This window comes from Diospyros lotus, chromosome 3 (assembly GCF_014633365.1).
Source record: "Diospyros lotus cultivar Yz01 chromosome 3, ASM1463336v1, whole genome shotgun sequence".
Classification (NCBI taxonomy): Eukaryota; Viridiplantae; Streptophyta; class Magnoliopsida; order Ericales; family Ebenaceae; genus Diospyros; species Diospyros lotus.
This window is the reverse complement of record NC_068340.1, coordinates 42,252,869-42,269,648: the sequence shown is the minus strand read 5'-3', so window position 1 is coordinate 42,269,648 and position 16,780 is coordinate 42,252,869. Positions and strand designations below refer to the sequence as shown.

The 16,780-nt window shown below is 37.7% G+C and overlaps 1 protein-coding gene across 3 annotated transcripts; it reads left to right on the top strand.

The window, feature by feature from the left end:
- Window positions 1-394: 394 nt before the first annotated feature.
- LOC127797338 (tricalbin-3-like) lies at window positions 395-16,684 on the top strand. 3 transcript variants are annotated; one of them, XM_052330161.1, is made up of 9 exons: window positions 395-2,270; window positions 4,085-4,326; window positions 5,381-5,399; window positions 7,348-7,550; window positions 7,832-7,941; window positions 8,061-8,159; window positions 15,518-15,965; window positions 16,061-16,172; window positions 16,257-16,684. In XM_052330161.1, the coding sequence occupies exons 1-8, from the start codon at window positions 1,342-1,344 to the stop codon at window positions 16,147-16,149; spliced, it is 2,139 nt and encodes a 712-aa protein (XP_052186121.1). In that variant the 5' UTR covers window positions 395-1,341; the 3' UTR covers window positions 16,150-16,172; window positions 16,257-16,684. The 3 variants fall into 3 exon arrangements, with proteins under 3 accessions (XP_052186121.1, XP_052186120.1, XP_052186119.1); XM_052330160.1 differs by having other exon boundaries at window positions 396-2,270; window positions 16,432-16,684; XM_052330159.1 differs by having other exon boundaries at window positions 397-2,270; window positions 16,061-16,684.
- The last annotated feature ends 96 nt before the right edge of the window (window positions 16,685-16,780 follow it).

Below are 16,780 nucleotides of genomic sequence, written 5' to 3'. Positions count from 1 at the left end.
TGACAATTCAAAGAATTACAGTGAGAAACATACATAAAGAGTATGGTATGGGACAAGGATTGAAGCTTTATTTGTATTAACAAAAATAATAATAATAATAATAATAATTTGCAAGAAGAGCTGAATCCAAAAAGAATTAAAAAAAAAGGTTCAATGAATGAATGATGATGATTTAACGAAGAGGCCGGGACACTGGCAGTCGCCGTAGCCGTCGCCGGAGGAGACAGAGCAGGAGGAATTGGCAGCAAAAATCAAAACTGCTATATTTATTTATTTATGGAAAGGGGAAAAATATCTTCCCATACATACATATAATAAAGTGTGGCTGGCTGTTGAGTGTTTGTATGTTGGGTGGGTGGGGCTTCTGTTCTGACTGAGAAAATCCCAAAAAGGCGTAATAAAAGAAAATGCAATGCAATTACGTGTAGAAAAGAAGAACGAAAAAAGTGTCACATGGCCAGCGAGTGAATGCTGAATGGTCTACCATTACCAGGAGGAGGCCGGAGAAGCCGCGTCGGCGGCCGGTTCTGGGCCTGCACGTGTTTTCCCCCTATTTTTATTCGTATTTATCACCGCAAAAATCAAAATCAGAATCGCTGCCATCCATTTCCATTTCCATTTCCATTTACGTTCCATTCCCCCTCCCTCACCTCTACACTTGAGAAAGAGAGGGAAGAAGAACCAAGAGGCAGGTTTCTTTTTATAGGAAGCTAGACCGGAGCTTTCAGGGGGAAGGCTTGAATATTTTATTTTAATCTTCCTGCTCTTCCTTCTCCTCTTTCTTTCTTCCATTCTCTCCCTCTATTTTGTTTCTGTTATTTGGTGGGTTCGTTGCCTTTGTGTTCTCCTGTCCTGGTGCACTGTGATTCACTGATTCTGATTGCCGTGATTCACGCCAATTTCTCCATTTACGCCTTCTCTCTCCTCCCGTTCTTCCTTTTCTATGCTCTGATAGAAGAAGAAGCGTCAGTCTCTGCCTCTGCCGCCGCGAATTAATGGAGAGCGACTGCTGCTCACCGTCTTATCTGCAACCGAAGCTATCCAGGCTAAGATTAGCTTTCTGCTGATTTTTTTCTTCTTTTCTAATTAAGGGGTGGTGGCGCTTAAATTTGTTAGGATTATTTCTGTTCACATTTTTTCAACAGTCTATCAGTCCTCTCCGCGGCTAAATTTCCCTTTGGCTTCTAGTAAAAGAACAATCTTTTTTATCTGTTGGTGATCTGTTTTCATGTTTACTAGCTCATTTCATGCCGGGATTATTGTTCTTCTTCTTGTTGTTGTTGTGGTACCAATTTGATTTGGGGACCCGTTCTCAAGTTTCCTTATAATTGCTGCTAAAAGATGACTTTGCTATCGAGCCCTTGTACTTCGAGGTGTGACTTTTCCCCGCAGTTGTTATGCTTTCTGCCCTCACTCTGCCCATGTAAAATCGATGAGGAAATACCAAGGAACTTGAGCTTCCGATTTGTTATTAGTTGCCCCAGAAGAAGAATAAGAAGAAAAAGAAGAAACGGATATCTTGTGGGAGTTTTTCCTCATGAGAATTCCCGGCCGGAACGGATGATTGTTCGGACATGCATGGTTCCAACTGAAGGAGGAAGAAACAATTTGAATTTGGGACCTCTTGCCCATTCTGCAAGTCCTAGAACAAAAAGTTTTATTGTGAAGCAGATGGCATCTTCAGATGACAATTTGTATCGTGATCATCTTGATCAAAGAGACATATTATCTCAAGAGTCATCATCATCGTCCAGTCATATGGGTACGGGACCTATGAGTTCAAGTTTTACTAACTTCCAAGAAGACCCTATTGTAGATAAGCTAAGGACGCAACTAGGGGTGATACATCCAATCCCGGCACCTCCGATTAGTCAGAGGAACATTGTAGGGTTATTTGTCTTCTTTTTCTTTGTTGGGGTTGCTTTTGATAAACTGTGGACATCCAGGAAGAGGAACAAATCTGATAGCAGTGTCAAGGGCCGGCAAGGCACTTGGCCTCAGGTTCCTACAAGCTTTTCTTTGTTCCTTGAGAAGGATTTGCAGAGGAAAGAGTCAGTGGAATGGGTAAACATGGTTTTGGGGAAGTTGTGGAAGGTCTACAGATCTGGACTTGAGAATTGGATCATTGGGTTGCTTCAGCCAGTCATTGACAATCTAAAGAAGCCTGATTATGTGCAGAGAGTTGAAATAAAGCAATTCTCATTGGGCGATGAGCCATTGTCTGTTAGGAATGTTGAACGCAAAACCTCACGTCGTGTTAATGACTTACAGTAAGTTATTCCAATAATCTCTAGTGCTTTCCCTTTGTTATCCTTTTCTTCCTTACCTTTTGTCTTTTTGTGTTTGGCTTGACTGGACAAGCTTTATGAGAAAAAATTTTGTGGTCCACACTGTCTGAGGATCAGTGAAAAATTTATGTAAACGCAATAGATGATAAACTAACTTTGAGGAGTGATGAGCCAAATTTGGCCTTGCTGATAACAATTCTTCATCCTGTTTGGTGGCCACTAGGACAATAAGCTGAGTATTAAGCAAGCCACTGGTAAGGTATTTCATAGTTGAAACCTGACATTATATTAGGTGTTAATGTATTGAAGCCAAATTACATGAATGCACTGCTTTTGCATGTAACATGTCATTAGTGATAAATAATGACAAAAGAACCAAGTATAGACTGATGTAGGAAATTATAGGGGAAATATTATTTGGAATTCTGATTCCAATTAGCAGACTTTCATGAGGGTTTATCGAGAAAAATGTCTTCATGTATCTTCTACAACCTAATAGTTTTCAACCAAGTTCTTCTTGGTCTTCCTCCACCTCTTTTGATCTATGGTTCTCAAATGTGTGAGGTGTTAGATAGAGTCTAGTCAAATTATAAAAGCTTATATGTGCCAAGAAAAAAACTAATATTACAAGAAACCTTTCATGGTAGGCAAGGCCAATTTTCAATATAACGGTGAATTCTCCTCATAGGGGAACTGGCAGAAGGCACAGCAAACAACCTCGTGGGCTATATTGCTCTGGCGAAACTTTCATCTTTAACCAGTGCTGCTGTGCATGTCAAAGTTTGTTCAGAATGCCTAGTTCTGCCTGTTGGCTAGGCAGAGGTTGATTGGTCATATATGGTCACAGTTGTTCCTCTGTGGCTCTAAAGTATCTTGGCATTGAACAAGGCATTGACCAGCGTGTTGATACAACTATAATTCACTTTGTCTAAACAACTGTAATCTTGTTGCGTTAGACATCCATAAAGTTGGCATAACTACCAGAAGATGTGTTTTATGTGGCCACCACTAGATCTCCATTTTTGATTGTGGCCAGGTAAAACACATGTTATGGTGAGACAATAGGTACACCTAGAATTCATGTGTATGGGATATTGTTTCTGGAAGGCACACCCTAATCTCCTTCTTGATATGAAGCTGGTAAGTTCCAAATTACAATTGATCCTTTTCTCTTGAAGTTGCCAGAGGCTAGTAGACCTGGCAAATATTAGGCTCTCCTAGAAAAAGGGCATCTCCAGTGCACAAAGCTCCCTGCATAGTAATGGACAGGACTGGTTGTGAAATTAAGTTAAGAGGGAGAGTAAAGATTCAAGGGGTGGATTTTTCAAGAAGACTGATATACCCCCTCCTTAAGTTTAATGGTACTGTAGAGGTTAAAAGAGAAAAAATAGTGAAGAGAAGAAAACTGGAACTAGTGGTTAAAACTTTTTAAGTATATTAAACATGGGACGTACCAAAACTTTGATTGGAATTACATTTGGACTAAGGATGGAATTCTTCTAACTACTGAAGTGACCAATAGTCAGGATATGATACCTATGGCGATTCCTTCTATGTGCCAAGAAGTTTCTTGAAATACATGCAGGAGCACTAGTGTTGTTTTTCTGATTGTTTAAAGCACTGCTATCATAATATGCAGGTTGCTGAAACAGGATGTGGTTTATTTGCCAAGTAAATTTGCTTGCAATTGTATTTCTTTTGTGGTACTTCTTGTGTCATTCATTGTACTCTTCTGCTTACCTTAGTTGTCATTGAGAATTGCTTTAATTGATTTCTATTTCTCTTATCTTATCAAGGTACCAAATAGGCCTCCGTTATACTGGTGGTGCCCGTATGCTATTGATGCTTTCACTAAGTTTTAGCATTATACCTGTTGTCGTACCAGTTGGTGTTCGAGATTTTGACATTGATGGTGAACTTTGGGTTAAGTTACGGTTAATCCCATCAGAGCCTTGGGTAGGAGCTGTTTCATGGGCCTTCGTTTCACTTCCAAAGATAAAGTTTGAACTATCACCATTTCGCTTGTTCAATCTGATGGGTATAGAAACCACACTCTAATTTTTCACTGTATTTTAAAATCTTTTCCTTTTTAATCCAGTCTATGGCATTATCTTCTAAGGTAGATGTATTATTTGATAGAAAATGCTAATACCCTTGCTAAAGGCATCCTAAAACATTCTAGAGATTCATTTCGAAATGCTAACTTTAGGTGGTCCAGAAAAAGTTGTCCGACTTGTTCCTTAATCTTCTTCTTTGTAATGAGAATAAATAATGAACCAAAAGTAAGAGAGTTTTATGGGTGAAGATTTAAGGAAGGGTTCAGGAAAATCAATATCCCAACTGAGAGACTATCAAATTTTGATATGATTAGATGTGACGTAAAATTTGCGGAAGGAAGAAGGTGAATTCTTGATCTAAATAGCATAATAATCCATTAATCGCTCCCCTTTTAAAGGAAATCCTCTATGATTACGGAAGTGTTACTACATTTTGGTTTTTATAGAGGAATAAAATAATCTGTATATTTCTCTAAAATGTATAGACAAGGTATATATACAAGAGTATACTAAGTACCCTAATTACAATAATACCCTTACTATGTACTTATACTCTTCAACAGTTTGATTTGATGGAATCCTACTTTTCTCCTATTGTTTTTTAAACAATGAGGGAAATAAACTGATGGCCTATATTCTCACCGATATTTTATATGGCATTGGAATAGAAAAGAATGATTCATGGCTACACTGAGTAGCTGCTAGGAATTTAAGGTTGCACAAAGTAGCTGGTTAAAATCCTTGGGAGTGTTTTATGACACAGGGAAAGGTAAAATAGAGGAACAGGCTATTGAAACCTTTTTTAAAAAAAAGTAATATTTCTCTATGGTCACCCATCTCATTACGTTCACTAAATCTTGTTAACCTCTTTTAGCTGCAAATGCAATTTCTCAGTAAATCAAATTGCATACATTGTTATGCAAAATTTCTTGCCCTAATTTTTATGATTTGGAATAGTAAGGATTGCCAAAACCACAAGCATGTAAACTAATATATTTCTTTTCCCTCTTTTCTGCATGTATTGGATGATACCAGCAATTCCTGTTCTCTCAATGTAAGTTGACTTTGCCTCTCCTTTATTGTTATGTAGAGCACATAAATATGTTAACACAAACCAAATTAGTAGATGACTAGAGCAGCCTTTGTTCATGGTTTATATGTGTAATGCCTAAATAATTTATATGGAGCTCTTTGCCAATTGATAAATTCTCAGAAATGTTTGTTATCATCTGATTGAGATTTTCGTCTGAGAGCACTAAACTTTGCCTACTATGTTTTGTGTTTTTATTTATGAGTTCCTTTTTTGGGGATGGCTCCAAATTAATTGGCACGGTCGAATCTCATTACCATAGTAAGTTTTGTGTTTTTTCTTCTTCAATAATGACAAAATAAGGGTGTGATAGAACTGAAATGCTATGGCACACACCAAGATGGGGGGTGAATTGGTTATTTTAAAAACAATTTTGAACTTGAAAAACTTTTTGATGCAAATGAGGTTTTAGTGATTTAAAACATAGAACATACGAAATGACAAATGTAAAGCTCAATGAATGTAAAACAAGAAGGATAAATGACACAAAAGATTTATAATGGTTCGCCTTAAACTAAGCCTAATCCATTACCTTAGCTCCCACTAAGGATTTGAAACCAATTCACTAAAACCTCCTACTTACACAAGTAGGCCCTCTAGTTACACAAGCTAGAAAATACAAGAAATGTAATAAAGAGAGATCTAAGAGATAAATCTCTTAGTTGCAAGATATTTCTAAATACAAACAAGGTTTAAATGAATGTATATAGATTTAGATCAAAGCCTTAAAGAGAGAAAAATAAAGCACAGACGATGTAAATACAAATGAGAATAACAGTAAGCTCAAATCATTTCATTCCCATCCATTGGCTTTCTCTTGATCATCTTTGAGTTGTATTTATAGGCTTCCCAAAAGGTTTGCCCGAAACTAGCCGTTGGAGATTGTCAGAGACACAAACTGTTGACAGACTAAATAGGTTAGTCGACTATATTTTTGAATAAAAATAAGACATAGTCGACAAAGCCAGACCCATAGTCGACAGAACAAAAAATGTGAAGAAAATATATACCATCATACACATAGATAGTCGACAGAGCAATTTTGGTAGTCAACAGAACCAACACAATAGTCGACAGAACAAGATATAGTCGACATATCATAACCCATTGTCGACTATCCATAGGCATAGTTGACAGCACTTAGGCACATAGTCTACTATTTATAGGCATAGTCGACATCACTTATACACATAGTCGACTATACTCTTAGGAAAACTTAACACTAAGTCGACAGATGCTACAAAAAAACTTTTAACTTCATTTTCCAATCTCCTAAATCATAAACAACACATATATATTGGAAAATACTTTGACCACAAACATTTGAGATTGCTTAAAGCATCATTTGATTTGGAGCATTAATATAATAAACACAATGGTTTTTCATCATCAAAACTATAACAAAGACAAAACATCAGGGTGTTCTGTTCACAAGGCTCCCTGCTTTCCGAGGGTTAGGGGAAGGTCATTTTTGTATGCAGCCTTACACTTACCTTGCAAAGAGCCTGTTTTCTCATTTCAAACTCCTGAAATTCTAGTCACAACCTTGCCATTGCTACCAAGGCTGGGTCTCCAAGATTATGATGCTTTGAAAGAGAAATAAATTTGGCAGATCCTTTTTTTAACTGTAGCTAATGATTTAAAAGATCTTTCAAACTATTACATTTTTCACTGCTGTCCCTGTAATTTAATGTTTTTCACCTGGTATGCTTTAGTGTCTATGTTGTTTGACAGAATCAAAACATTTGTTAAATCTCAAACTTCTTGATTGGTTATGATATCTTCCAGTTTTTCTTCTTTTTCACTTCTCTTGTCCTCCACCCCCACCGACTTGTTCAAGTTACCTTATTACGTGTAAAACCTTCTTAATTCACCTTCAATAAAGTACTATTTTCTAATGTCGCCACGGTAGGTTTTTAACAAAACTCCTCACTGAGGATCTGCCCCGGCTATTTGTACGTCCAAAGAAGATTGTTTTGGATTTCCAGAAGGGCAAAGCAGTTGGTCCTGTTCCAATTGATTTCAAGTCAGGAGAAGTGCAAGAAGGGAATAAGGATTTTGTGGGAGAATTATCTGTAACTCTTGTAGATGCTCAGAAGCTATCTTACATTTTCGGTAAAACTTACTCCTGTACTAGTTTTTGTTAAATTAAATGCAATTTCCATGTTCATGATGAATAAGTGAAATTTCATTTGCTTGACTTAAAATCTAGCATGTGTATTAGATAACCTGGCTGGGTGGTTTACTTAATCTCACTTGATAATCCACAGACAACAGAGATTTTAAGTTCTTACATATTTCATGCAAAAGTTCAACACTGCAATCTCCTGGCTTTCTTTTATTTTTGGTACTTCTCATTAAATATTCAACAGAAAATAGCCCCCTTCATTTTCCAGGGAAAACTGATCCATATGTAATTCTAAGTTTGGGCGATCAAGTTGTGCGTAGCAAAAAGAATAGTCAAACCACTGTCATTGGGCCTCCTGGGGAGCCAATTTGGAATCAGGTGAAGTTACTGGATAATTACTCATAGCTTTTGATTAGATTGCAGAATTATTTATATTCATAATAGGTTTCTTTCTGATGTTCTAAAACCCCAGTAATTTGTATCTTACTTTCTGGCAGGATTTCCATATGTTGGTTGTCAATCCTGGAAAACAAAAATTATATGTCCAAGTCAAGGACTCACTTGGATTCACCAAATTCACTATTGGTAGCGGAGAGGTAAAGTTTTGGTCTTGCACCTGAGAATGTAAAGAAATGCATGTTACTTGATCATGTCTCTCTAGTTTGTTGGCTTGCTTATGTTTATTTCATGGCTTATCAAAATATGTTACTTTTTCCTTCTCTATTTCATTTCCCCGTGTTTCATCATGAATGTTAGGTTCCCAGAGGCAACGCCTTATGCTAAGATGACAGTTGAAGAACCTTAATTCATTACTAGGACAATAAACTTGAAATGGAAATCAAATGTGCAGAAAGTATGTGGAAGTTTGTTTTGTCACTATCCTTGCTACATACTGCATGTCCTTGTTGCATTAAGAAGATTTGTCTACAGCCTTAAAACAACTTGTTGGCTTAAGAATGTTGTCTATAGGGAGCTTTATAGGTGAGTTTGTAGTCAAATCTTTATTGGGGCATATATAAATGTCAAATTTACTATCACTTTATGAAGTTGACATCATAGAATTGTTACTTGTGTTTGTTTATCTGCGAGCATAAGCTTGAGCTCGTATTCCTTCGTCACCCTTTCTTTCCCTATACTATTTAAAACAAACACAAAGCATTTCTGGATAAAGCAAATTGTGAAAACAATGAGCACGGGTCTCAAGTGCTAACAGAAAGCATCAGTATAGTTTTACATTAGCCTTGGTTGAACATTTTTATTTTTAGTGCATGTAAGAAATAAAAGGCATAACCTTCACACTGGATGTTGTAAAAGCTCCAGATGCCTAGAAATAGGTGAATGGGGGGTTTTCCAGAAGCTGCACAAAAAGTTATGAATTGCATATGTATAATGTAAATAAGGGCTATGAAAGACCAAAGAAGTGGTGTCTGGCCTTACTGGTATTATGCAAAATGACAGATGGTTCCATCCTTCGGGATTCTTTATGGAAGCTTTCTGGTGGTGGTTTAGCAAACAAAATAGTTGGTGGCTCTTTGGGGAGTATATTCTATCCTCCAGTGCTTTTCACGGACTTTTGGAGTAGATAGTCTCTGCAGATTGTTAGGGCCTTATTTGTGGTCAGGTTATAAAACAGAGTGGTGTCCGTTAATCTTTTATCTGTGTCAGATATTGAGTGGGCGTTCTCTAGAAATGGGAGAGACCTAATCATATTATGGAATGAGGCTGATAGTGTGGAAAGTAGGGGTAAAAAGCTTCTGTGCCTTTGGCTGTTTTGTGAATTATTGGAGGAGAACATAATGTAGAATCTTTTGAAGGGGCAAAAGAGCATTTATTTAAATTGAATATTAGAGTTTTGTCCCTTTTGTATTGTATATGATCTGGTAGAGTTGACCCATTTCTGAATTATTTTGTGGGTTTTACAGGGACAAACCACTAGTACTTAAAACCCGTGGTAGGCTGTGGGTCTTATTTTAGTTTATATGGAATAGTTGGTAGTGCCCCTTGCCGCCTTGTCTGTATGATTCTCTTACCTAAGAAAAAAACAACGATGGCAATAACAACAATAATTTTGAAAAGGGGGAGGAATCCATCCATTGTTGACTCACAATTTTGAGGTTGGACTGTTATATTTAATGAAACCTCAAATGAGGCCCAAGGCTGGGGGGCTTCCTATGGCAACCGTGGGCTGCTCCTTGGGCGCCCACTGGAGGGCCATAAAAGCAGCCACTTTGGGCCAGCCCAATTGTCCTGTGGCTTTTGTCGTTTTGTCTGCTGCTGTCCCTTTTGCACGATTTGATCCAGGCCATTGGTGCTGCTTTTACTGAGAGCAATCCGAGCCATTAAATCATATTATATCACGCCTCGAGATTGCTGATTCTAAGATCGCATTGAAGACGGAAACGATTGAGGGGTTTGTAGAGGGTCGGTCATTTTCTAGGGTTTTCTTTTTGCTCTCTCTCTCTCGTTCTCTCTCTGTAAACGTTGTATAGATCGTCTTCTTTAGCGTTCCTGATTTTGGTTTTGATTAAAGGTAAGCTCCTAATCTGTTAGTGATTTCATAGCTTATCGTGTAGAAAATCAGGGTTGTTTTGTTTACGTTTTACGTTGTAATCAGATTGAATCTATTTAGTGGAGTGAGCTCTTCTCACCGGAGCTCAAGTGGACGTAGCCCCTTTTTTGGGGTGAACCACTATAAATCTCGTGCCTCTTGTTTCTTGTTTATGTTTTCAATACTGTCTATATTGATTTGTGTTTATAGGTCAGTTCGTGTGAGTTCATCTGCGGCGATTTTGAACTGTGTGTGTGCGTTTGGAGATTTTGCTATCTCTGTTTGTTCGTAACAGTGGTATCAGAGCCTTCTGGTTTATCGTATCCAACGTTTTAGGGTCAAAATCTCGACCGACTCTCTTTTCCGAAATCTAGGGTTTCCTTTCCTTTTTTGTGTCGGTGTTGTTTTTTAAGAACTCTAGGGTTTTCTGAAGAGACACTGTTAGCGGGAGTTTGCTGAACAGGTCTTAGTCAGTAATCTAGGGTTTATTTTTTGGGCATTTTTCGTGCAACACGAAAATGACAACAACCCGATTTGAAATCGGTACATTCGATGGAAAGGGGGATTTCGGAAGTTGGAAAAAGAAGATGAGGGTTTTTCTCTCTCATCATAAAGTGCTTATAGCACTGGAATCAGATGACCGGAAATGGTCACCTGAGCAGCTGGCTCGAACTGATGAAATCAGAGAAGAGGCGTTTAATCTGATTTTTCTTCATCTTGGTGACTCTGTAATCCGTAAGGTTGACGGTATATCTCTACCTCTTGAACTTTGAATAGATTAGAATCTTTATATTCTGTAATGTCTGCTCCAAATTTGGTTTATTTAAAAGGCATGTTGTTTAACTTTAAGATGAATACATCTAAGTCTGAATGAAAACATAGATGAATTTACTAGACTCACCTTGTTATTAAGAGGTACTGATCAGGCTTTAGGAGATACTAGTGAGGCAATGATTTTGTTAAAACTCCTTACCTGATGATTATGATGTAGTGAAACATGCTTTACGTTACACTGGTATAGTCCCTAATATGGAACTTGTTATATCTGGTATTAAGGCTAGAGAACTAGAACTTAGTACATCTAAGAAAATTGACAACAATTTGTTTGTTAAAGGAAATACAGATAAAAGAAATTATACTGTGAATACTGAACAACATAATGGGTCAGGATATAAAGGAAAAAAGAAGGATAAGAAGGGAAAACAAAAACAAAAGTGGAAATGTTACCACTGTGGGAAAGAAGGACATATAAAGAAATATTGTTATGACTACTTGAAAAAACAAAAGCAAGGGGGTAATGTAACAGTAGCAGCTAGTAGTTCTAATTGTTTGGCTGAGGTGCTTAGTGTTTCCTCAAGCTCAGTTATAAATGAATGGATTATGGACTCTGGCTGTTCTTTCCATATGTGTCATAATATTGACTGGTTTCACAACTTTAATAACATAGAAAGTGGAATAGTGTATATGGGAAACAACCATTCATGTAATGTTCAGGGTAGAGGTGACATAACTCTTAAGTTGAACCATGTGTGCTGGAATAGTGTATATGGGAAACAACCATTCATGTAATGGTTCTTTGAATGTTTTTAAAGGAGAAGAATTAATTTTAACTGGTTTAAAGAAAAATGGTTTATATGTTTTAAATGGTTGTTTTCATTCTTCTGTTATATCAAATTCTGCATGTTATGTTAACACTGATAAGATTGAACTGTGGCACTTGAGGCTTGGCCATATGAGCCTAAAAGGTTTGCAGGCACTGTCAAACCAAGGATACCTTGGTCCAGTGTTTGTTGAGACCCTCGGTTTTTTTGAACCATGTGTGCTGGGCAAGCAACACAGGATGAGTTTCCATAAGGGAACTCACCTGGTGAAGGCATGCCTTGAGTACCTACATGCAGATCTCTAGGGACCTTCACAGGTTCCCACCCATGGAGGCAACAGGTATTTTCTCTCTATCATTGATGATTTTACTAGGAAGGTGTGGGTTTTTTTGTTAAAAACTAAGGATCAAACATTAGAGAAATTCAAAAATTGGAAGATCCTAATAGAAAACCAAGTTGACAGGAAAATCAAAACTCTTAGAACTGACAATGGGTTAGAATTCTGTAATAAAGAGTTTGATGAATTTTGTAACTCCCAAGGAATAAATAGGCATAAGACTGTCAAGAACACACCCCAGCAAAATGGGGTGGCTGAAAGGATGAACCGAACCCTCCTTGAAAAAGTGAGGTGCCTTGTGTTCACATCTGGCTTGCCTAAATCCTTTTGGGGGGAAGCCTTAGCAACAGCTTCACATCTAGTAAATAGAAGCCCTTCAACTGCCTTTAATTTTAAATGCCCTGAAGAAAAGTGGACTGGAAGAAAATTAAACTACAACTACTTAAGAACTTTTGGCTGTGAAGCTTATGCTCATCAGTCAGAAGGAAAATTGGAACCTAGATCCACTAAGTGTGTTTTTGTTGGATATCAGGAAGGAACTAAGGGATATAGGCTATGGGAAAGACAATCCAAGGGTGTAAAAATTATCATCAGCCGAGATGTTATATTCAATGAATCTATCTACCCTTGCAAATTATCTAAAACTGATGAATCCAATCAACATAGTAACACAGATAATTTTATCAGCTTAGGAGGAACCCAAATAGAGGTGGAGCACCAAGTTATAGATGATAATCCTCCAAATGATCCAGTTATACTAGAGCCTCTACCTGAAGGTGATCCTTCACCTATATCAAACCTAGACCAGACCTCTGATCATGAATCTGATCATGAGGAACAAAATGATGAAACTGAAATTGAGGTGGAGCAATATGACACCCCCCAACATAATCTGGAAAACTACCAACTTGCTCGAGATAGAAGCAAGAGGTCTATAAGACCACCTTCAAGGTATGCTTTCTTAGATTTGGTGTTTTGTGCCCTAGTGGCAGGTGTTAAGATGAGGAGCAGTGAGCCTTCCTCTTATGAGGAGGCTGTCAGCTCAAAGGAAAGTAAAAAATGGCAACAAGCCATGGACGAGGAAATGGCCTCACTGATGGCCAATGGTACTTGGGTTCTTGTCCCTCGTTCAGAAAATCAGAAACTGATCCAATGTAAGTGGCTGTTCAAATTAAAGGAAGGTATGTCTCTTGATGACCCTATTAGATATAAAGCAAGACTAGTAGCTAAGGGATTCACACAAAGGGAAGGGATAGAGTATACTGAAATTTTTTCCCCTGTGGTTAAATTTAAGACAATTCGCATGATGCTTGCAGTAGTAGTTCAATTTGATCTAGAACTTGAACAATTGGATGTTAAAACTGCATTTTTACATGGAGACCTCGATGAACAGATTTACATGGTTTAGCCAAATGGTTATGTTGTGTCTGAAAAATCTGATCATGTCTGTTTGCTGAAAAAATCTTTGTATGGTTTAAAACAGGCCTCAAGACAATGGTACAAAAAATTTGATAATTTTGTTCTAGGGGCTGAGTTTATTAGAAGTCAATATGACAATTACTTCTATTTTATGCACACTGATATTCCTGTTTATCTACTACTTTATGTAGATGATATCCTTCTTATTAGCTAGTCTAAGTCAAAGATTAAGGAGTTAAAGTCTATGTTAAATTCAGTTTTTGACATGAAAGACTTTGGCCATGCTAAGAAAATACTAGTAATGAAAATTGAGAGGAATAGAAGCAACAATAGCCTTAAGATACATCAGCATGATTACTTGGTAAAAACTGTTCATAAATTTGGAATGGAAAGCTGTAAAACTGTTATGATTCCATTGGCAGGTCACTTTATTTTATCAAAATTACAATGTCCCACATCCAACTCTGAAATAATAGAAATGGAAAATGTCCCATATGCAAATGTAATTGGAACAATTATGTACTCAATGATAAGCACTAGGCCAGACCTTGCATATTCAATTTCATTACTCAGTCGATATATGTTTAACCTTGGTAAAACACATTGAGATGCCTTAAAACATTTGCTTAGGTACATAAATGGTACTGTGTGCATTGGTTTAAATTTTAAGAAAAGATTTGATACACTTGATCTTGTTGGTTATGTTGACTCTGATTTTGCTGGAGATAGAGACTCTAAAAAATCCACCACTGCTTACTATTTTACCTTGGGTGGAAATTGTATAAGCTGGAAGTCTCAGTTACAGCCTCTTGTAGCTCTGTCCTCTACTGAGGCAGAGTATGTGGCTGTAACAGATGCCTTCAAGGAAGTCATATGGCTTCAAGGTATCCTAAAGGAAATTCACTTGCTTCAAAGCAAAGTGATGGTCTTCTCGGATAGCCAAAGTGCCATCTACTTGTCCAAAAATCCAGTATATCATGATTGAACTAAACATGTGGATGTGAAGTATCATTATGTAAGAGAAATGATAGCCAATGGAACTGTGGGAATCCAGAAAGTATCTTCAGCCAACAATCCAGCTGACATGGGTACCAAGGTATTAACTGCAACTAAATTCAAGCATTGCTTAAAATTGTTGCATATCGATAATAGCTAAATTTTTTAGTCATCTAGAGCTGTGAAGGTGAGAATTGTAGCATGCTGTACTTATATTTTCATATCTGATTACTTAGTCATTTGATGTTTCAAGGTGGAGTTTGTTATATTTAATGAAACCTCAAATGAGGCCCAAGGCTGGGAGGCTTCCTATGGCAACTGTGGGCTGCTCCTTGGGCGCCCACTGGAGGGCCATAAAAGCAGCCACTTTGGGCCAGCCCAATTGTCCTGTGGCTTTTGTCGTTTTGTTTGTTGCTGTCCCTTTTGCACGATTTGATCCAGGCCATTGGTACTGCTTTTACTGAGAGCAATCCGAGCCATTAAATCATATTATATCACGCCTCGAGATTGCTGATTCTGAGATTGCATTGAAGACGGAAACGATCGAGGCGTTTGTAGAGGGTCGGTCATTTTCTAGGGTTTTCTTTTTGCTCTCTCTCTCTCGTTCTCTCTCTGTAAATGTTGTATAGATCGTCTTCTTTAGCGTTCCTGATTTTGGTTTTGATTAAAGGTAAGCTCCTAATCTGTTAGTGATTTCGTAGCTTATCGTGTAGAAAATCAGGGTTGTTTTGTTTACGTTTTACGTTGTAATCAGATTGAATCTATTTAGTGGAGTGAGCTCTTCTTACCGGAGCTCAAGTGGACGTAGCCCCTTTTTTGGGGTGAACCACTATAAATCTCGTGCCTTTTGTTTCTTGTTTATGTTTTCAATACTGTCTATATTGATTTGTGTTTATAGGTCAATTCGTGTGAGTTCATCTGCGGCGATTTTGAACTGTGTGTGTGCGTTTGGAGATTTTGCTATCTCTGTTTGTTCGTAACAGACATTTACCACGCCAATGGTAGACCTTAATCGTTCCGCAATTTGACTGTTTTAAAAACATTATTAACCAGGTTGATCTGGGATCTCTTGAAGATACTGTACCAACAGACAGGATTGTGGTCTTGCGAGGTGGTTGGAGAGTCTTTAGTAAGCAATCATGTGGAGAAATACTCCTTCGACTTACATATAAAGCTTATGTTGAGGATGAAGAAGACGAGAGGATGGTAGATGGATACACGGATACAGATGCCTCGGATGATGAGTTGTCTGATCCAGATGAATCTACACCAACCTATCAGCAGGGTGCGAGAAATTTGTCTGATGGGGTGGAGAAAGAATCGTTTATGGATGTTCTAGCAGCTTTGATTGTCAGTGAGGAATTTCAGGGGATAGTGGCATCTGAAACAGGAAATATCAAAACCTCTGGCAACGCTAACAGGATACCGTCAACAAGTTCAAGATCACGCGAGGTTGGAACCAAACCATCAAGTCCTGATGGCGGTTCTGAAGGCTTTGGAGGTATTGGGCTTTTGAGTTATTCAAATTCGATAGTAACTATCTATTGTGTTGTGTTGTTTTTGGGTTTGCTTTGATGCAAAATATTTTAATTGCAGGGTCTGCCTTATTTTGGCTTGTGGTGATCACTAGTATCTCAGTCCTGATTGCCACGAATATAGGGGGTTCAAATCTTTTCAATCCTTGAGACACGACAGTTAGGTATTACAGGTATAATGCTTCTTTCACCCTCTACCCATCAGCAACTTAAAAAAAAAAGAGTTGACTTCTACATCTTGGCATATTTCCCTGAAGGCGTGTTTCCTCTGTGAAAATGCATCACTTCCTGAGGATGATAAATAACAACACTATGGAAGATATAAACCGAAGTAACTACTACTGGATTGTATGCACCAGTAGATTGTCATTCATGTAGTTAGCGCCATCTTCTGAACCAACATTTTAGTAAAGAGGGTTGGCTCATTGTCAGGTCAGGAAGGATATAGGGTAGATATGGCAGTGGATTCTACAACTAGTCGAAGAGAATGGCAATGGCATCCTAGTTTGCATAGTTATTTGGGATTGTATGAGCAGAGGAATCATCAATCTTCTATTTGCGGCAGCAAGGTTTTTGATCTTTCATTTTGAGAAGCTCCATCTGTAATGAAGTGTAAATTCTTGCGTCTGCGTCCATTTTGACGATATGCTATTTTTTTAAATTATTATTATTATTATTATTTTGAGTTTGTAGTTGTCATTTAAATGAAATTGTTCTGATATTCCATTCAAGGGTTTCTGGATTCTGTTTGGGAACCAGGAAACTAACTTGTGGAAAAGAA